General features: G+C 32.3%; 1 protein-coding gene across 2 annotated transcripts in view; it reads left to right on the forward strand.

Annotated features, from left to right (window-relative positions):
- LOC148598644 (glutamate--cysteine ligase catalytic subunit-like) overlaps window positions 1-22,955 on the forward strand; it is a 31,092-nt gene that overhangs the window by 2,137 nt on the left and 6,000 nt on the right. Inside the window, exons 2-14 of one of the 2 annotated variants that reach the window (XM_088560103.1) lie at window positions 1,254-1,363; window positions 7,416-7,535; window positions 9,748-9,813; window positions 11,384-11,497; window positions 12,345-12,403; window positions 13,018-13,235; window positions 14,168-14,284; window positions 15,361-15,499; window positions 15,902-16,014; window positions 16,709-16,801; window positions 18,672-18,776; window positions 20,524-20,605; window positions 21,630-21,745. In XM_088560103.1, coding sequence (XP_088416229.1) covers window positions 1,254-1,363; window positions 7,416-7,535; window positions 9,748-9,813; window positions 11,384-11,497; window positions 12,345-12,403; window positions 13,018-13,235; window positions 14,168-14,284; window positions 15,361-15,499; window positions 15,902-16,014; window positions 16,709-16,801; window positions 18,672-18,776; window positions 20,524-20,605; window positions 21,630-21,745 — 1,452 coding nt within the window. Of the gene's footprint in view, window positions 1-1,253; window positions 1,364-3,930; window positions 7,076-7,415; window positions 7,536-9,747; window positions 9,814-11,383; window positions 11,498-12,344; window positions 12,404-13,017; window positions 13,236-14,167; window positions 14,285-15,360; window positions 15,500-15,901; window positions 16,015-16,708; window positions 16,802-18,671; window positions 18,777-20,523; window positions 20,606-21,629; window positions 21,746-22,955 lie in introns of those variants that run through there. The other variant, XM_088560104.1, reaches the window with a different exon arrangement.

Genomic DNA, 22,955 nt, shown 5'->3' on the forward strand with positions numbered 1-22,955 from the left:
AATGTTTTGAAGTCTCTACTCTCTTTGAAGTGACCTTTTGCCCTTCAGAAGTACAATGTACTCTTCTGTCATAAATGTCTAAATCATCAAAATACCTTTACAATGTAGCATAATTTAACTGTCCCCCCTCACTCTGCGGAAGGTGACATGGAAATGCTGATGTCTGTCCATGGGTCTTTTCCAGTCACATTTGTGGACACAACTCCTCAGAAACTACTTGACTGATTTTATTCAAATTTTGAACGATGTTAGTCACCATTTGTAGTTGATCATATTGCTTGGTTTCATTGAGATTAGAAGCTAAAAACATGTACAATATTCATGTACATGTATACAACAGAATAACCATTATAACATCCTAAATAAACTTGTATACAATAGTTGCATATACATTACTCAAGATGTTTAGGTTTCCTGCATGCATGATACCTAAATGCACCCTACATGTAAATGCTCACCGAATGCACAATGAATAATCTTGTGTTTAAAGGAATGCTCCCATTGTGCATTTAAGCCCACTATAAAGTATGCTCCCAGCATGCTTTCAAACCCAATAAAAATGAATGGCCTTAATGTACGTTTAAACAAACAATACACGAATGCTCATAGCCTGCATTTATATGCCTGATAGACGAATGATGAAAAATAATATCAACAAATATTAATGATGAGAGTAAAAATTGAAAATAGAATTAATGAAATTACGAAATCTAAAATGGGAAATGTGAACATTTCAAGGAGTGTATATTTGACATAATCATGATCAGCTGAATGCCCAAGAGACAATGATATTGCCTGAAATGTTGATACAGGGACCTTGAGCTGAGTCACAGGCAATATCACTTCCAATGGACAGTTGACACTATACATAAGGAACTTGTGTTTATTTCATTGAAGAATCTGAAGTGGACATTACTGGATGGTAAAATGACCTCTTGACAATTGACATTCTTTTATGAATACCATGTCTTTTTTTATCATTAGTTTATACATATAGGTATTGAACTGTTGATATGCATGCATTACATGTATTTTAAAAGTATTCACATTGTACATGTAATTTAATATGTACATTGTACATGTAATTTAGTATGTACATTGTACTTGTACATACACATGTATGCACTTAGGGAAATGCAAGTTTCACCACTTTTATTAGAAAAAATTAAGCTTCCCCATTTGGCAACAAACAAAAAGCTACTTATTATGATTGAGGATTATTGTTAAATCAATGACAAAGTTATATATTTCAGGTTGAGTACATGATAGTGAAGTTTGACGATGAGAATAAAACGGCTAAACTAAGCCTGAATGCTGGAGAAGTTCTGAATAATCTTCAACAATGTGAAAAACTGTGTCCACAGTAAGTACTTGTATTATGATATGCATTACTGGTTAATTGGAAATTTTGGCTGCAATCTCATTTTTGTGTCATTTTATGGCTCCCAAAAGACTGGAAAATTTTAAATCATAAATAGGACTTTTAAAAGTTACACTGATTAATAGTATAGGCTAAAAACCACTAATTCCACTTTCCATAGGCTTCTATGCTAATTTCACAATATTCAATGGCTTCTCTGGACTTTACCTTAACTTTAACCTGCAGAGGACTACATATCAGCATGATTCTACATATGTCAGCTCACAATCCTCAGAATGGCATGTGGGGTTAGCAGACTTGCAGTGCAGTACTGGTCACCGGAAGTGAAGGGTCTGTAAATAGCATGGGAAATCCCAGTGTTTTCACAAGATAGGGGTATATTTAAAAATCATTATGGAGATTAGGCTTCACATCACAAGAAGCAAAATGCACCTATAAAATGTACAGAAATGTTTTTCCTTTCAGAAACTGTTTAAATTTTTAAAATAAGATGAGAACTTTTTTCACAGCACTATGAGGAACAGGGGTAATTTCTGCGTAGGACTATTTTTGCGTACGTTCCAAATGCTCATTTGTTGAATTGGTGGTCTGTAACCTAAAGAGTCACTTTTTGTCATAGGAAAAATAAATAACTATACAGGTATCTTCCTACACACATACTGAATGCATTTGCAAAGTTTCAGTGAAATGTGACAAGCACTTTTTTAAATATTTGATTTTTAAATATAGGGTAACCAAGTTGTGCGAGCAAAAAAGTGACAATATTCTACCATACTTAAATGCATTAAATATTTGCAAAGAACTTTTTCTGACTTTTCAAATAAAAAATATCAATCACAACTTGTTTTTTAACAATATTAATGAAGAAATAGTTTTAAAAGTAATCATTTTCTGAGAAATTGGTCTATTTTTAAAAATTTATTTCTGACATGCCTCCCCTTTTTCTTGATCACATGTCAAAAATCTTAAATCTTTAAATTTTCACAAAAGGTGATACATTTGGCTTTAAATTTGTAAATACAGTGTTTTCACATTAAAACATGACCAGTAAAGGGCACCTAAAGCAAAAAAAAGTACTCAATAATGGATTTTCCATGTTGCCATAGGGGAATGCTGATATGGCCTTAACCGCAGTAATGAAAGTGAGTTTTTCCTCATTTCTAACCTAATTTTTGCTCAAATCTACACAAAACTTGATTTCTAGTGCTTATTACCACCATATTTAGGTAAATATAGCCCTCCAAGTTTTATATTTGATATTTTTACTAAATTTTCTACACTTGATAGGACATAAAAATCAGCCAAAAAGACCAATTTTCCATAATTTGGACCTATAACTTAAAAAAATGCATATTTTGAAGGATTTTTGTAGTGTATTCCTCTCATGGCAAAGTTAACAAGATCTTCAAGTAGTTTAAAGCTATTTCAAGAAACTTTTCATTTTGCCATGGCTTCATTTTAAGGCTAAAAACCACTAATTCCACTTTCCATAGGCTTCTATGCTAATTTCACAATATTCAATGGCTTCTCTGGACTTTACCTTAACTTTAACCTGCATAGGACTATATATCAGCATGATTCTACATATGTCAGCTCACAATCCTCAGAATGGCATGTGGGGTTAGCAGACTTGCAGTGCAGTACTGGTCACCGGAAGTGAAGGGTCTGTAAATAGCATGGGAAATCCCAGTGTTTTCACAAGATAGGGGTATATTTAAAAATCATTATGGAGATTAGGCTTCACATCACAAGAAGCAAAATGCACCTATAAAATGTACAGAAATGTTTTTCCTTTCAGAAACTGTTTAAATTTTTAAAATAAGATGAGAACTTTTTTCACAGCACTATGAGGAACAGGGGTAATTTCTGCGTAGGACTATTTTTGCGTACGTTCCAAATGCTCATTGGTTGAATTGGTGGTCTGTAACCTATATGACCTGCCTGTTTCTCGTTTTTCTTTATGATGTTTTAACAAAAAAATCATGATTTTGTACAATTATTTCAATGTTCCAAAATTACCTGTTTTAAGAAAAATGTCACATATTTTGAAAATAATAAAGGGTGGTGATAGTTTTGTAAAAAGTCTGCAATATTGCTGTTTGAAGACCACAGTACCTCCGTTTTGATTGTTGTCACTGTAGTGTTTTAAGCTCCATTTGATTAAAGCTTGAATTATTAAGCTTTTCTCTTCAAGACAATTTAAACAGCAGAAAGTTAATCTACCAATGGTTTGGTTTCAGTTAATGTTCCATATTTTATACATTGTATATTTTAAAATGGTTGTTCATATTTGTTATCTAATGGAATTTTCACCTTGTTCTAAATTGTGTATTTTTCAGGGTGCAAGTCATGCTTTAAAATCACATGTGCATATATAAAAATGTAGATCTATTTTTTAACCCTACTATAGGTAGAACAGTACTATATTTTGTATTTGTCATCATTTTAGATTGGCCTTTTCTGCATTCTATAAATACTTCTGAACATTTTGATTGGACAAATTGTGCTGATGTTCAAAATTCAAAATGTTTTTTGAAAATTATTTTATTTAAGTTTTATGATTTTTTAAAAATTTGTGTGCCATTAGCAGAAAAAGGGGAACTTTGACCCCTTAATTATCTGCTTGAAATAAAACATGTAAACTGTTTGCTATGACTTTGCTCACATTTTCAGTTAGGAAAATGACAATATAGTTAGGGCCCGCCACAAAAAGTGGGGTTCACCCTATTGTTATTACTCTGTCCATGTGTCTGTCCCTCTGTCTGTTACAAATCGTGTCCGGGCTGTAACTTTTTTGTCTTGTGATGTAGGCTTTATATATTTTGCATGTTGGTAGATTACCCAAAGACATTGTGTCATGTTCCATGGATGTGGGCCTATAACCTTGAACACTGACATCATGGACAAATTCCTGTTTTTCACTGACCAACTGGTGTTCGGGCTGTGTTTTGTGTTTTTGTCTTTCTATGTAGACTTTTGATATTTTGCATGTTGGTAGATAACCTAAAGACAATGTGTCACATACCCATAGATATTAGCCTGTGACCTTGAACTTGACCTCAAAATCAGATTTCTGTTTTTCATTGACAAACTTGTGTCCAGGCTGCAACTTTTTTTGTCTTTCAATTAGGGCTTTTGATATTTTGCATGTGGGTAGATCATGTAAAGATGATGTTTCATATGTCACAGATTTGGGCCAATGACGTTGAACTTTGACTCCAAGGTCAAATTTCTGTTTTTCTCAGTGACAAATTTGTGTAGGGCTGTAACTTTGTTGTCTTTCGATACAGGCTTTTGATATTTAGCATATGGGTAGATCACCTAAGGACATTGATTCACGTACCATGGATAGTGGTCTGTGACCTTGAACTTTGACCTCAAGGTCAAATTCCTGTTCACTCTTGTTCAGGCTGTAACTTTTTTTCTCTTATGATGTGGGCATGTGGGTTAATCAGCTAACTAAATCAAATTTGTATATACATGTATGGCTTAATTGCCATAGAGGGGCCCACAGAGATGGATTCCATCTCAATGATTTCTAGTTGGAACAAAGTCGTTTTATAGCTCAGTCACTGTTTTTAAAGGATGAATTTTGTTGAGTATTTGGGAAACCAGTAGTATTATTCTACCTATATAACTACCTGAAAAAGTACTAAATAGACTTTCAACTAGGACATAATTTGTTCCTTTACATGTTTACATTTATAAATGCCATTGAATTAATATTGCTAATATTAACCCAGTATATACCAGTATTCATATTTGAAAGTTTTTAAAATGCCTACTAACACCAATGTCTATAAAAGACTTCGCATTATATATGCTCAATCATTTAAACATTGATAGTATTCTTCATTGATGACAAATTACATAGCCATTATTTAACTAAAAATTTGTATAAATTGATGATGTTTTACGGTAAGATGTAGGTGGAAAAATACAACATAACAAACTCAACCAATACATAAAGAATCATTCAAATAGAACACATATGTTATCCACTATTCTTTTATTATTTTTGTTTAAAAAATAAAAAAATGCTTTAAAGTTCATTTCTGGTATTGAAATATATGATAAACAGATTAATACACAGCTTCTTTAATATTGCCCTTTTTATTGGTAAAACCCTCATCCAATATGAAGATCTAGAGCTGATAACACTGTTAAAGAGACCATGTATTTATCTATAGATCTTGACAGTTGTTTGATTTTGAACTTTATGTGAAGTCTGTGAAAAAAAGCTCAAAATTCTTGCATTTATTTCTAGTATTTTACAATTAGGTTGTCCTTTAGTTATCAATGTTTTAATTTTTCTATTCAAAGCATTAATTTTGAATAGCATGCAAGCTTTAATGACAACAAGTTGTAATCTGAATTGCACTATCAAGAGTAGAAATAATTTAAATCAAAACTTGGGTTTCTTGTATGAAAATATTTAAAAGTTAAAAAAATTAAGAAATAAATCTTGAAAACTCCATTTTATCATTGTTTTACCATGGGTTCAACATTTATGCTACAATATTTAAAAATATTGGCATAAGTGGTCAGCCTGTGTAAAACAATGATGAAATGATGTTTCCATGATTTAATTCAATTCTATCAGGACAATTACAGCATTTTTTACATTTTTATGTCCTATTACGGTAACCTTAGACCCGTCATATTTGTCCATATTTGGCTGTACACTTTATCCTATGTCAATTAAAATGGTTGGTAACGAAACTTTGCTTTGTATTGTTTATAATGAAGGAAAGGGCAAATAAAGTTGAATGATGTTAGATATGGCAATATTTGTTTGCATGAGAAGGTCAATGTCACTCACAGAGTTCATGCATGAACAGGTCCAATGTTTCATTCATTGACAGTTGTTTTCATACATGATGGCGCATGTGGCACGCGGCGAGTGTTACCGTGTACATGTGCAAGTCATTTTTACAGAATATGATACAACTTTTCTAAAACATAATGTTTGATATTTGTATTAAATATGAATTTGATGCTCATTCACACTACTGAAATGAATGAAAACAACTGATACACATCGGAATGTTACATGTGTTTGTTTACATAATTAAGGTGGGCAGTAATGTACACACACACAAGCCATGCCCAATAAGTCCCATGCTGCTCATATAGCAATCGAAAATCAAACACAGTTGTGGTCTCAAAGCCTTTTAAGGAAGTCATGTTAGAATATAAAAATAACTGGCTGCTTTGAGATGAAATAGGCTCATGTGTATTTCATCATGCATTCAAATGGAAGACATTTAGTTATAAGTATAAATATACAAAAAAAAATGTATAACATTTCTAGCCATAATTTACCTTCTTTTCCACTTTAATTGGTGTAACAAAACACTTCCTTTGTTTACTCATTACATTATGCATTGTTATAAGTTTCATTCTTTATTTTGTGTCTGAAAAGTATGATAAATACATGTACATGTAACTTAGTACCCACAAAATACTAGTTATTGTTTCTTCCACAAATGTCCATAATTGACCATATTGAATCTGACTTTCCAAAAAAAATCAGTACTTTTTAAATGTTTTTATACCATTAAACTGAGGGTACAGTACAGAAAGTAGAATGGAGTGTTGTTAGATCCTTCATGCAGTGACTGAATGGAACTGAATAAGTCTAATTGTAATTGATTAATGATGAAGTTAATTGGACTGTCTCATGTCTCTCAGGTATTCTAAATTCTAAAATATCTCACATGGGGAAGTCACATGATATTCTTAAATTTTATGGTGCAAAAGATAGTATCAGTCAATAAGATTCTTTGAATAGCAGAGAAAACTCTTTGATTTTCTTATATTTGGTAAGAATGGCCCGTTCTTTTGACATGGAATGGGTGATTTCAAAATTGTCCTTGGCCAATAATATGAATAATGCATTATTTTACACAAAAATGACTCAAGTCGCTCGATCTTTTTGGATAATTTTTGTATTTTAAAGGTCAGTGGCCCATAACTTCCCTTTCTAAGTGATTCCTGGAATTGTTGACTTTTCTGATCAATATTTTTACAGGGACCACCCCACAACATGGAGACCAGAATATGCAGCATATATGGTGGAAGGGACCCCAGGAAAACCTTATGGTGGTCTATTAGCTCACTTCAATGTAGTGGAATCTAATATGAAATTAAGGTGAGGTGTTATTAGCACTATCTGTATTTAGAAACGCTGGGCATTCATTTGAACATAGTCAGTGGATTCAAATTGGTGTAAATATGTCTATGGTTTTATTAAAATGTGAAATCAATATTGATGATTCAGAGTCCGTTATTCAGACGTCAACAAAATAAATGTCCTATTGAAGAAGACAGTTGACATTGATTGGAAAGGGAGGGTGGAAACAACCTCTTTTGGTATTTAAAATGGACTAAGAAAATTATATAAAAGTAGATATTGGATGGAAACAGAACAGATATAGACAAATCTGTCTTAGTGACCACCTGATTTGTATGAAAAGATTGATTTGAATATTCATATGTAGTGCATTCTATATAAAATTAATCAGTATACAGAAGACCACCTGCTTTGACACTGACCAACTTTATACTGAGGGGGTGGGGGCTGGGATTATTTTGAAAAAAAGGAAATTATTCCAAATTTGAGCAGCTGCTGAAAAAAAAATCATTTTCCGGCTTTCTCAACATAAAATCCCAGGCCCCCTTAAGAAGAAAATGGTCTGTGCCTTATGCAGCCATGATTTTTCTGTTCCTTGGAAGGTTTGACAGTGATCTTTTTCATGATATCTTTCTTCCATATTGCAACTGTGACAAGCAGATAAGATAAAAGGGATGTGGTTTGGTTGTTCATCCTGTCATTAACTTAAAATCAACATCCTACAACGTATTATTGTGAAAGTACTTTTACTCGCGGATACCAATTTTCGTTGATTGGGGAAGAAACACAAGTTCACAGATTCTTAAATTCGTGGTTTTGAGGTTTTCAGTATACACATCGATGGAAATCTCCATTTTTTGGTAACCAAATTTCATGGTTTGGCCTACCCACGAAAACCACAAAAATTGGTACCCCATGAACAATAATACTTTCACAGTATGAGTGGATCTAGTACTTTAGTCCTGAAAGGATAATTTGTGACAAATCCTTTAATTTTCAATGTCAAACATAATTAACAAAATGGTTGAAATGTTGAGTGGATACCATAATTTGCCGTATCCTTCCATGTAATAGACCACAACAAGATATATTGTCATTGCTCATATTTAATTTTATTGTTTTTGAGACCGGTATATTTTCCTATACAATTGTATTGGGTATTTAAAAGGATATTTTCTGATAATTGCATACTCCTGTTAATAGTGCTTTTTCACATTTACAGAATGCAAGCCATTTTAGCAATTTATTTTTTAAAGGGACAGTAAAAAAACCAATCAGTCTGGTTGGAAAGTTACTTCCCTTTGCTTAAAATGAAAAACAAAAGTCAAAGTCAGGAACATGAAAGAGGACTATTGCATTATTATTTCTTACAAATAGGCTATGCATTTAACATGAATCTATTGTAGTGAGTACTAATTAATCCAGATGATTATTAGTAGTACATTACTAGGATTTATATATATATATTATGTTAGAAAAGAACAGGTTTAGAAATTTAAAGAGGGATATAGGTGACCTAATAGATATTGTAGGTGTTAGATTAACATTTAAAAAATAATGACTTTAAGACCATTAAAAGTCAGTCTAAATATAGGTGTTAAAAGCCAAGATCTTAATCCTGTCACTAAAGACTCTTTTTCAGGAGATTTTACTGAATGGGAAAGTAGTAGAACCATGAATGAAAAAAAATGTTTTGCCACTTTTCTATACCCATCTTTATAGCAGTATATAGTGATTAGGATTTCCTTCTGTTTACCCATATGTCTATCTATCACACTGTTGTATTCTCAAAACTGAAACTTCCAGCAAATGATTATCGTGGTGTAGTAGGTAATTTTAATTGGGATGCTTATATTGGTTCATTTCAGTGGCCTGTCATAAAAAAATGCCAAATTAAATTCTGCAAAATATTTACTGTGGGCTTAAGTACTTAGTACACCAATTACCATCCACCAAAATTATAATTGCCAAGTTGTTTCATATACCTTATTGCCTTTAACATTCCAAATTTTACACCTGCCAAAATAACCTGCCATATGGTTTTAGATGATGCCATTGTGCATCTGCTATTTTGGTATTTGCTTTAAGGAGGTATCCTTTAGTGAGCTTTTGTTCAAAGTTTTTTTCTGGTTTACGCATATATAGTTATTCTGTAAAGAAATCATTCTGACATAGCTGAATAGGATTGGAAATTATAGTGGTTAATTGTTTTTAATGATTTTTTTTATAGACGGAAAGAAATTCAGCAAGCTCTTGGACCAAATGAAAAACCACTGAGTTTAACAGCGTACCCCAGGTATGTACAAAATGTGCATACAAATCATCATAAATGCATAAAGCAACAAACACAGAAATTTATTAAAAAAAAGAAAGCTATATATTGTGAAAAAGGAGAATATTATCACATGCTTAGAATTCAATATCGACAAATAAAGCAGATATTCAATGTAATGTGAATTATTATTCTCATACAAACTCCAGGTGCACTGGTAGGGTAAGCACCCTTTGTTTTTCTAAAAATACTTGTCAAGCAGCTCATAAAAAGTCAAGTCCTGGGTAGAAGAAAGATGAAAGGAAAACTATAACACATAGAACAAATTCTCATATTGAAAATGGAATATATTCATTAATACACAATGTATATGAAGGGGGGTTCAAATTAGTGAAAAACAATAGAAATTCAGCCCTTGGAATGTCATGTTTGGCACTTTTCTGGTTGATACTTCATTTTTCTTCATTCATTTTTATGCCAACCTTTCTTGTAAAAGGCTGGTAATTTTTTAAAACGTCTAGATCACAGGGCCAAAATTTATAAAACAAACAAAATAATTTTTCAAAGTATTATTTTAATTGTAGAATGAATTCAAGTTGTTCAAGTATTAGATACATGTATAATGTAAAGTTATTCACATCTTATATAAAAAGATTTATCACTAATCCTCTTACACTATTTTACATAACTTGTTACATTATAAAGACTGCTTATTATGTAGAAAATGTCTATTGATTTACAAATTAATGTTCATGTCAGTGATGTCCTGATGGCTACTACAAAGAAACAATTGCAACATATGTTTTTCATATGCTTTGAAAACACCTGCAGAACATATGTGTATGACGAGTTTCATAAGCTTATGACCACCATGATAAATGTGTGATGATTTTCATATGTTCAGGACCACCATGATAAACATGTGTGATGATTTTCATATGTTTAGGACCACCATGATAAACATGTTTTTGATTAACTATTACATGTTTTCAGTAGGATCTCATTTGTATGAAAAGAGTTTGGTTTTCATATAATTTGAAAGAAATGATTTCATGAATTTTTAAATGCACAAAAACTTACATATTCCCATATTGATCATAAACATATGTTTCCATATCTTTCAATACATATGGAAAATATGTTGTAGTTTTGCATGTGTTCATTGTATATGTATTTTGTAAATATGCTGGGGCTACATTATCATATTGTTATGACATTTGTATTTTTTTGGGCACTGTATCAAGGGTTTGTCTGTCTGTCCATTCATCAACACATTTTTGCAAGCACAAATTCTTGAAAACTAAATGAAATACTGAATTAAACTTTTTACATGTGTTATTTACTGTTTGAAGATGTAATTGATATGATTTGGTTAAATTCGGGTACATATGTTTGTAAAAGTTTGATTTTTTTTCATGAAAAATCTTAGATCAGATCTTGATAACATGTGCAGATTCTCAGAAACTAATACATTATTGAGAACTGAAATTCTTTCTATTAATTATAATACAATGGTGTCCATAATAAACATTTGAATAGTAAAATTAGATAAATATTTTTGTGCTTTTCTTTGACTTATATTTTATTGTTTTAGACTTGGAGTAGGAAGTTTTACAATTCCAGAGACGAAAACAACACCACAAGATGGTGCTTCAAAGTCACTTTTCTTCCCTGATGAAACAATATTCCAAGGTCACCCTAGATTTAGGTAATATTTTGTATTCATTTTAAGATTCTTTTTTATGTTAGAAAATGATACCATGCATTGTTTTTAAATGGGATTATAATATAGTGTTTTTAAGGTGTGAATGTTGGCTGTTACATTCCATGTATAAAGAATAACTTAATGTGAACTTACTAATTTTTTCTTACTTAAACTTTTGCGATAATCAAATGACTATAAAAAAAAATAGTACAGTCATATTGTTCCTTTTACACTATAAAAATGTTATTATTTTTCAAAAACCGCATGAGCCATACCTGCAAATATGTTCATTTGAAAATGATCTTGAAAGTTGATATGTTTTCAGGACTTTTTTTTTATTCTCATGTTTCTAAGCTTATTGGTGGAGTTGCTTTCATGTAAATTGGCTGATAGAGTGGTAAATGTTGATGGAGTTAAGGGGGGGGTTGGACAGGGAATTATTTTTGTAACATGTTTTCAGTGACTATAAATCACCGCCGCTAGATATTCGGTAGGCAACTTCACTATGGAGTCTCATATTGTGGGATGTGATTTCATGACTGTCACACCTCTACATCATGTTTGCGACAACCAAGTCATTTCTGTCTTCGACCAATTTTTCTTGTGTGTATTGTAAACATTTTGAAAGGAATTGGTTGGAGTTAATCATGTACTATGAGTTGTACACAGTTTTGAAGGCTAGGCAGTATACTCTCCTGGTTGGTTTTATTTGTATATATGTCTGATTGAGTAGTTGTCTTGTAGAAATTCTCAACTATAAAAGAAATACTGTCTTTTAATAAATTATGAGAAGTTATATATCATTATGGAAATGACTGAAGTGCGATGATGATGTATTTTACTTTTTCAGGACTTTATCAAGGAATATTAGACAGCGGAAAGGCAGCAAAGTTGAAATCCAAATTCCTGGTAGGTATATTTGGTTGAATTTCTGTTTTATAGAATTTGTCAATCAATTCATGAAAAAGTCAGTATATTATACCCCCATTTATGGAGTAGGTGGTATATTAGTACCATCTTGTTCCTCCATTATTCTGTCTTCCAATTTTGTATGTGGTTTTATATAGAATGGGCATATGTTATAAGTGATCTTGGTTGCTGTCAAACATCAACATCTTGTGGAGGTATACCTAGTACATGTGCAGCTTCATGTATTTATTTGATGAGTCAACCCTTTGGCATCATACAAAATCTCAGAGACTTCTTATGTATATATGTATTTATACTGGTATAAGAATCTACAAAACAATTAAGCCAAGATTAATCCTGGCATCACTTGTTTGTAGTATATGATTAAGAGATTATTAGATACATTCTTTACTATTTAGCCCTTGTTCATATTTTACCTTTTGGCCCAGCAGCTCTTGGACAGTTATGTAGTACGAGGCAAGTTGCTACCGATCAGCTTTAAATTTGTGTTAAAGAATTAAGGCTGTATTTGAAAATGATATATGATTATGAATTGCTTGAACAGAATTTAATGCTAAATTAATGAATAACAACAGTAATTTCCTGTTTTATAGTTTTTAAAGATGTTAATACAAAGTCTCCATTTGTCGAGGACTACAACCAGTTAGGTGATGATGGTGAAGCAGCTCGGACAGCCAAACCTGACCATATCTACATGGACTGTATGGGGTTTGGCATGGGATGTAGCTGTTTACAAGTCACATTCCAGGCTTGCAATATTGATGAAGCTAGACTTCTGTATGACCAGCTAGCACCCCTCTGTCCAATAATGGTATATAACAAATATATATTAATATTCAGAAAAAAACTTGACTTGGTATTAGAAAGGTTCATTTGTTGGAGAATTTGTCACCTGGATAATTGGTCATTTATTATTTATTGAAATTTTCAGTGTTGGATTTTTTTTTAATTCATAAAACACCAAGACTATATTCCTTGTATTGAACATGGTAGAATTTCTTGGTGCTGGATTTGGCACTTAAAAATCATATAGAGCATGTAATCAAAATTTGCAATATTGTATGATAGGTATTTTAGTATTCAGTATAATCTATACAAATTATCTTCGGGATAAATATTTATCAAAGTGGATAAAGTTTTAAATTGATTGATGGTCTTTTATGGGGAACTTAGTGTCTAGGTGGGGAACAACATGGTGTCTAGGTGGTCATATCCAAGGTTTGCAGTATTGATTAGGCTAGACTGCTAGAAAGTATATGACCGGCCAGCACCCCTATGTGACATAATGGTATGGATCCAAAAAAAAGAAAAAAAGAAACACCATAGAAATACAAAGAAAACAACATTTGAAGATGTTTTCTTGGGTTCAGCATGGTTTTTGCCTGTTTGAAACCACACTATTTACTGCATGGTGCCTGTCTTGTCTTGTAAACTTTGTAAAATACTCATTAAAATTAAAATGATAAAAAACTGCAATGTTTTCCATGCTTCAAAATTTGCATTTCTTTGAATTTTCTCTTTGTTCTAATTTATCCTGTTTTTGCTACGTTTCAGTATTCTGTTCTGTCACAATTTTAATCTTTTTGATTTCTTGCTTTTATTAAGTGAGACCTCTCATATTTTTGTGAATGAGCAACATTTAGACAAATTTACAGACATAATTTTGATCAAGTTATTTTATACTAAACGCAAAGATAGATACAAAGATTTCATATCAAGTTAAATTTGAGTTTATATTTGTAGCTTGCTTTAAGTGCAGCATCACCTGTATATAGAGGCTACTTATCTGACAATGATGCTCGATGGACTGTCATTTCACAGTCTGTGGATGACAGAACCGATGAAGAAAGAGGGAAGAAAGTAGGTCATATCAAATGTAAATATGTCAGACTACGTCACTGTTAAACTATGTACTGTAAAGCCATTCAGTTTATTGTCTTGGTGTTCATGACAGTTTTGGTGGAAACAAACAATACAAGGAAGCATTTCCTTTGACTTGACTTATCAAGTGTGAAAACAGGTCTAGTAGCTGGTCAGTCTGTCTGTCCGTCTGTCTGTTCGTCATGCTTAGGGGTTACCTATTTTGTGTAATCTGTAACTCACAATGATACCGATACTTTGCACAGTATTTATGTACACATTGAAGATGTGCACCTCCTATTATTATTTATATTTTTAGCATGATAAACTTATTCCATTTTTCATCAGTTCATGTTGTGGAGGTTGCCTTCTCTGTATAATCTGTAACACAGACATTATTTACTCTATACTGCTGAAATTTTGCATAGTGTTTAAATGGACTTCCTATATATGAGAATGTAAGAGCAGAAATATGAAGGGCTAAAATATTTTCTGAAGGAAGTGACGATATTTGTCGACACAGAAGTAGACGATTGCACAAGTGCGGTGGTGCTGTTTTGTTTTTTAAATGTATTATGACATTGAGCTCTATCCATCATAGGCATAACCTAAAATTATATTATACATGTACATATTGAAGGTGTGCACCATTGTTTATTTAGCTTACTTTGTGTTTTTAAACAAATTGAAGATACTTATGTGCTGATAATTATGTGATGACACAGGTTCTTGTTACTCTTTTTGCATTGTTTGCAGTTAAAAAAGGTGAAATTTAAATTAGTTTATTGGATAAAGCGTAGTCAAATACAATTTACAGAGAATACAATATGTGCATAACCCATTACTTACAAATAGATATTTTACATATATTGACATATAAGACCACATATTTATCATTATTAGAAAGTATATCTAAAGGTTTAAGTACGTATATTGCAGCACACCCATTATAGGGAAAAAATTTATATAGATTTAAGCTAATATGTAGTCTAGAGTATCAGCTAAGAATTAAAGAATTAGGGATTGATTGGTTTCTTACCTATATTTATTGTGATTGTTTTTTTTTTCGATTATAGGAATTAAAGAATGACAAATACAGAATTAACAAATCTAGATATGATTCGATTGACAGTTACCTTACTGCTGGATTCAGATGTTACAATGATATAGAACTGGTCTTGGACCAAGGAATCTGTGATGACTTAATCAAGGGAGGTAAGAATTGAACTGTAAGGGGAGGTAATTTAAGTCTTTTCTGAAACTCCCCTCCTACCCAATAGTGTTAATCTAAGGAAAATTATAAAGATTAAAGCAAAAGGACCAAGATTATAGCATTACAAAGATAATCAAGTGAGGAATAATGAATAACATACAGTTACTTAATGAGTAATATCATCAAAGATCAGGCAAAATTTGAGTAATGTTTTTAGAAAACTTTTTTTATGATTTATGTGCTGGAGTATAACAAACAATCTTTCATTTCTTATGTTATGATATGATCATTAAGATTCCAGAGATAATATAAACAGATAATATTTAAATGCTGTAATTATCTTTCCTCAGGTGTTGATGAAATGCAACAGACACAATTTCAATGCTGTAATTATCTTTCTTCAGGTGTTGATGAAATGCTAGCCAGACACATTGCTCACTTATTTATAAGAGACCCAATCTCATTGTTCAGTGAAAAAATTAATCAAAATGATGAGGAAGACACAGATCATTTTGAAGTAAGTACTGTAGAATTTTTAGAAACAGTATCTCCTTCTGTTTGCAGGTGATTACTCTGTTTTGCTAGCTTATACGGTTGGCTTTGAGACTGTGGGTGAAGTTTAAGACTGAAATTTTTCAGGCTGTATGATAATTAATAGGGAATCTATGCAAAAAACATACAGTGGGTGGCACATGACAAATTTTGTGTTAAATTTTGTTTACCCATTTCATATCACAAATGCATCCTTCTTGAAGTTGAAAGTTGTTTTTTTCTTAATTAAATTCAATGATGAAAGAGAAAGAAATTACATAGAAAGCATTGAAATTCATTGAGCTTTCTCCTTTGGAAATTAGAGTTTTGGGTAGGGAACAGGGAACACTATTCTTTTATTATTAGCATCTTTTTATACCACTGTCTTTTAACTTGTGAATTATAATATACTGCTGTCCTCCTATCTGTTGACATGTCCTACAGTGATTCCAACAAACTTTTTGGTGTTACTATAATTATTTTGTACACTGTTTTACCTGGTGAAAAGAAGTTTCCTTTTCTGTTCCAGTTTTTATTTCAGAGTTATGGGACTTAGTTCACTAAAATAAAAGGATGACCGGCATTGCATGTGCTTTTGAGCAGATATTTTCCTTATATCACACAAAAATGATATTGATTAATAATTCTATAATTTGCAACAATTTATTTTATCTTTGTAGAATATACAATCCACGAATTGGCAAACAATGAGATTCAAACCTCCTCCACCAAACAGTAAGATAGGATGGAGGGTAGAGTTCAGACCAATGGAAGTAAGTATATAAACAGGTCCTGTTCACCAAACAGTAAGATAGGATGGAGGGTAGAGTTCAGACCAATGGAAGTAAGTATATAAACAGGTCCTGTTCACCAAACAGTAAGATAGGATGGAGGGTAGAGTTCAGACCAATGGGGGTAAGTATATAAACAGGTCCTGTTCATCAAGTTCTGTCTGGGATAATTCAGGGGTACTGTCTGTCAGTCTTCTCCAAACAGTAAGATAGGATGGAGGGTAGAGTTCAGACCAATGTAGGTAAGTATATAAACAGGTCCTGTCCATCAAGTTCTGTCTGGGATAATTCAGGGGTATTGTCTGTCAGTCTCCACCAAACAGTATGATAGGATGGAGGGTAGAGTTCAGACCAATGGAGGTAAGTATATAAACATGTCCTCTTCATCAAGTTCTGTCTGGGATAATTCAGGGGTACTGTCTGTCAGTCTTCACCAAACAGTAAGATAGGATGGAGTGTAGAGTTCAGACCAATGGAAGTAAGCATATAAACAGGTCCTGTTCGTCAAGTTCTGTCTGGGGTAATTCAAGGGTAATGTCTGTCAGTCTCCACCAAACAGTAAGATAGGATGGATGGTAGAGTTCAGACCAATGGAGGTAAGCATATAAACATGTCCTCTTCATCAAGTTCTGTCTGGGATAATTCATGCTACTGTCTGTCAGCCTGTCATCACTTAATTTCCCTCAGAACACTAGAATTTAAGAACCAACATATTGATAATATTTTAAATGTTATGCTACATTCTTAATCTTTACCAAATTCAGCGGCTGTATTAGTTTTCATGGACAAACTTCAAGTTCAACGGGTCAAAGTTAAAAACAGCAAGATTATTTAAAGCTGAGTATTACTTTGTATTTAAAAGCCTTACCATTAGGTGAAATCAAGTGCTCACTAATTTTTCAGTTAGTGTCATTTAGTTTATAAAGAGTAATTATCTTCTATTATGCAATAAAGGTTGGTACAGATATCAAAGTAATGGCTGAAATTAATTTCATGGCTACACAATTTTTGCATCTCACTTGCTTTCAAATATGTATTGTGTTCTGAGAATGTATTACACTCCCATTCTGTAGGGGAGGGGGTATAAAGTTTTACCTATGTCTGTCATTCTGTACAACATTGTTTTTGTAACAAAATTTTCAGCTTGTGTAAATCACAAGCTGTTGATTCTATATAAAAAGCTTCATATTAATATACTGAATCATGGAAGTGTTTTCATACTCTTATGACATGTAGTTCCTGTTTGTCGATAAAGCAGGTGTTTCCATAGTGAGAAATTGCTCAGTTATCTTGTTGCCATCCTCCCAAGTCAGGGTTTTGAGTCCACCCTTGCTCCCTCAAACCCTTGACATCACTCATTCATATATAGTGGGTATCATCCAGCGCCATCTAATGAGTTGCTTAAATTTAACCCGGATCCAAAATCCAATCAAATCACTCGTAATAGAAACTCTTCTATATAACTTGCAAAGTGGCTGCACATAAAATCTTTTTTTTTTCAGTAAAGACTAAACAGAATCTACAGTTATCATTTTTGCTCATATTGCATCATTTGTGACATCATACAACTTTCAGTGCGTATTATTGTTTACCTTTCACAGACATTTGATGTTAAATCAATTTTCATTGGTGCTTCTCACCCCAGGAAGCAACCAATTGGAATTGGCTGGACAATACCCGCTAAATATAAATGAGTGATGTCAGGGGTTTGAGGGAGCGAGAGTGCACTCAAAACCCTGACTTGGGAGGATGTCTTGTTGCCACAAATTATTTTTGCAATTTTTTTTGCAAGTAAAATTACAATGTAGTAAAAATAAGTAAGTTTACATTATGTGCATGGATATATTTTAAGGTGCAGCTGACTGACTTTGAGAATGCAGCATATACAGTGTTCATTGTTTTACTTACAAGAGTGGTGTTGTCCTATGGGCTGAATTTTGTCATTCCCATATCGAAGGTTAGTGCATTACATTGTGTTAGGTTAGTGTGATTACAGCACCTACAAAATGATGTTGAGTGCACATAATTTGTCTGTCATTGATTAAAAGGGAATCACCTACTGAAATTCATTAGGGCTATTCCAGTAAAAGCATATGAAGGTGGGGGAGGCACTTTTATTTTTGTTTATGGGTGGGTGTTCAGGTCTCTTGACAAAATATAAAGTTAGTACAAAACATCAATAGAACTATGGGTGGCTCCCCTGGTGAAAAAATGCCTTCCCCGGATACCTCATACTAGTATCTTTTAATGGAAAGCTCTTAAGTTATTAACCAGACTGACCTGAGATGGAGATTTAAACGTTATATTATTCCAAAGGTATTTGAATCTATGTTTAATGAACATTCAAATATTCTTATTATATAGATAGCAGTGATTTATGAAATCACTGTGTAAAAAAATTCGATAATTCACACTAATATAAATTTGGAAATTCACTGTCTGGCCTTCTCCTGCAAAAACATCACAACACGTGTATCAACCTGCCAATCAAAAAATTTAAAATTTATGATGAAATAGCAATGAATAATGGAGAAAATCTAAGCAATAGCGTTGGTAGTTACAGGGATATAATAGAATAATCAATTGGTTATCCCAAAAAAAACTAAAATATAATCACTCATGCCAAGAACACATTAAGGTTAATTCTTGAACATATTTTGGCTATTCACACTTTCAAATTAATTATCAAATTATTCTCCATTTCCCAGTAATGTAACGTAGTGGCTACAAAACTGTTGATGATATAATCATTCTATGTAGGTTTTGATGCACATTTTCCAGAAACCAGATGACCATTCTTAATTAGCCTTTGTTGTGGACCTTCCATGGATTAATGGACAATAAGTGCATAGATGCATAAATAATTCACTATCTATCTTTCCCACCTCTTTCTATTTATTAGTAGTTAATCAAAGACATTTGAAATCTAAATGATCTGCCTTACAGTTAATAAGTTAATTTATGTATAAATGATGGATTTAATAAAACATTGAACACTTATTAACTGTTGAAACTATGGGTTATGCAACAGTAACTACCAAAGGCAGTTCATTAAAACTAAAGAAAGACCAACTCTCTTCCCTTAACATCACTGTATGTGCTATATATCAAATTTCATAGGTCAACTTGGTTGTTAACCTTTACAGCTAAAAATATCACAATTTTATAAAAGAATCAGGATTATATAGATTATTATACAATGATATATGTCTATACCAAGCTCTGGTTTATTTGGAAACCTGTCTAAACCAGACACTTGAAATAGTCCCTTTATGTCAATTAAATGTATTTTAAAACTTGATAAACAGAACATCTGTATAATATTCTGTTATTGGTAATTTATAGGTAACATTTTATTTTCACTTTTTTGTATGTTAGAAAAATACAAGTCACAATTTTGACCATGAAAAAGATGACCTATTTTATCGGGATGAGCCAACATCATTCAACTTCACTGTGATGGTTTTTCAAGCATGCCTGGTTTGAAACTGACCTGTTCTTTTTTTGTTTTTTTTTTTCATCAAGGCCAGTACACTCTTATTACATTATCAATCTGTGTACACCATAGGAAAATGTCAAAAATTACTTATAAAACCAAGTCAGAAAAACTTTAACCAAAGAAACACTGAATTTTAGATAAGATATTTTGTTCGACAAATGAATGTCATTGAAAATTTAATTTCTGCACTCTGTCTTAATTGTAGGTGGATGAAAATATGACGACTGCTCATAAAAGGGATGCCGTAAATACAGAACAATTCTATTTCAGGAAAGAAATCTTCACAGGTTTGTATTAAGGTCATAGGTCATAGGTCAACTATCTAGTACAAATGAGTAAAACAAGTTCTTAATTCTATATTGAAAAAAAAATATTAATTAAACAACAAATTTCTTTGTTCAAATCTTCTTGTTATATAATAGGCCACAAATTTAGATTTTGGGAAGTGAGCAAAATAAGTCCCAGCATTGAGTAACAAAGCAGCAGAGATAAGACATATGATGTAAGCCTTGCCATCTTATTGTACTTTTTAAAGTAATAATTACGTTTACTATGCATGTCATAAAAAAATACACTAATCTCATTGGATAATCAGCTTAACATGCGTGTGTCATCAGTCGATATTTTCAAGCTATTTGTATAGGTCATGCCTGCAATTAAGTGGACTACTTTTATGATATCTTTGTATTGCCTATTTTCTATGTAAATCTAAACTAAAATAAAAGGAACATATGAAATGTAAACATTAGAATTGAATGTTTCATTTTGAATGTTTCATTGGCATGTAAAAGTGTTGACTGGTCACACATTTGGACATGAAGCGCTTGTGTACTTCATTTCAAATATGCTATGGCCGACACTTTTACTCCCTGATGTAACATAAAAAATTGAAACATTCAAATCTTAATATTATCTGATATTGGTTAACAATGAAAAATGAAGGGATGTTTCCCTTTATAAGCAGACATTTTCTAAAAATGAGAATAAAATTTCTCAAAGTTGCTTTAAGTTAATGTACAATGTGTGGACAATGGAAATATGTTATTTTACCAAAATACATATACATCTGGCAAAAGCAAGGATGATTTTACAAGGAGCAAGAAGTATTCGGAAAATGGCAAAATGAGAAATTAATGTATTGTAAAATTATGAATATTCAGGAAAAATTCAGATTTGAAAAAGTGGATGAAAATCATCCCTGCAGAAAACAGTCCCATTGAAATTGATACCAGTATGTATGAAACAAAGGAGCACTTTCATAGGAAATTGATTGTGTTTCATGTCAGACTTAGTTCGTTCATTACTTTTCAGAATGTTCTCCCTCAAGTATTGTACAGTGTATGGCATCTGGGAAATGTCAAAGACGGTGCTCATCAATGGAGGATGAATATCGTCTTATGTCCATGAATGAAATATTCAATGGCAGTGTAAGTAGAATATTTACTGAGAGGTGATAGATGGTGTAGAAAAACCAACCAAACAAACAAGGCTTTTTTGGTCTACCGTGGTTGGGAAAGATTTTTTTCAAATGGGCCATTTTCAGCATTTATTACAACTACTCAAGATGTTTATGGGCCATATATCAACATTCCAGGTAAAATCCTGTACCTTAAATGGGCCATTTAGCTTCAATGAGCATATGACCCATGGCCCCTGTCTTTCCCTATCACAGGGTCTATATATATACTATATTTTTACATAATGGTAACCCTTTCTTTATTTAGATCTGTATTTTTGAGAAATCATACATTTGTCTCCCATTTAAGTCAATGTTAACTTTTGCAAAGTACCAATATCATGTACAATCTGTATGATATGCATAGCAACCAAATGAAAAACTAAGATGTGATCAGTAACTGCTTCTGAACAAGAATTACAAGTGAAGTCGGTGGGTTTTTGAAATAAATGAATCACCTCCTGTCTGATTTTTATAATGGCTGCTACTTAAATGTTTATTCTTCTGTAATAACCAATTTGTAGTTGGGAGAACCATTGAAGAGGACTGCATGCATACATAACCTCTCACATTAAACAGGTCAACACCATTAGTTTTGTTACAGATATCTCCCTTTTTTTAAACTTTAAAAACCTGTAGTGGATGATTTGCTATTAGAGAATTACTTTTTATTAACATTACCTATGAACTGAACTTTAATAGTTAATAATTGTGGTAAAATAGTTTTTGCATGGACAAACATTATGAAAACAAAAGTCCTCAATAATTGGTCAATGAGAAAGGTTAAAGGTCATTAGAACTTAGGTAAATCAACTTCAAAGGTGAAGTTGTGACCTTGTCCTAAATTAATGGTCCAAGACCTCAAACTCTCACTATTTTGAACCGGTGCATTGCTTAAGAATAATTTATAATTTATGAGCAACTCGGGTGTTTCTAGAAAAGCAGAAAACGCTTACCCTACCAGTGCACCTGGTCCATGCTCCAAGTTTTTAGTGGAGTCCGAATTACTCATTTGCTTTTGTTACTTTGTATGTATGATTTTACATGTTTTAGTTACTTTATGTTATTTGTTGTGTACGTCTGTTTTCCATGTCTGGTCTTTGTCCCTGGATTACATTCTATTGATTACCGCTATAACCTTGGTTTGCTTGATTACTCTTGCAATTACCAAATATGGCAAC

Source organism: Perna viridis, chromosome 14, assembly GCF_037379345.1.
Source record: "Perna viridis isolate PV_CMFRI_1.1 ecotype Kerala chromosome 14, ASM3737934v1, whole genome shotgun sequence".
In the NCBI taxonomy this organism is placed as follows: domain Eukaryota; kingdom Metazoa; phylum Mollusca; class Bivalvia; order Mytilida; family Mytilidae; genus Perna; species Perna viridis.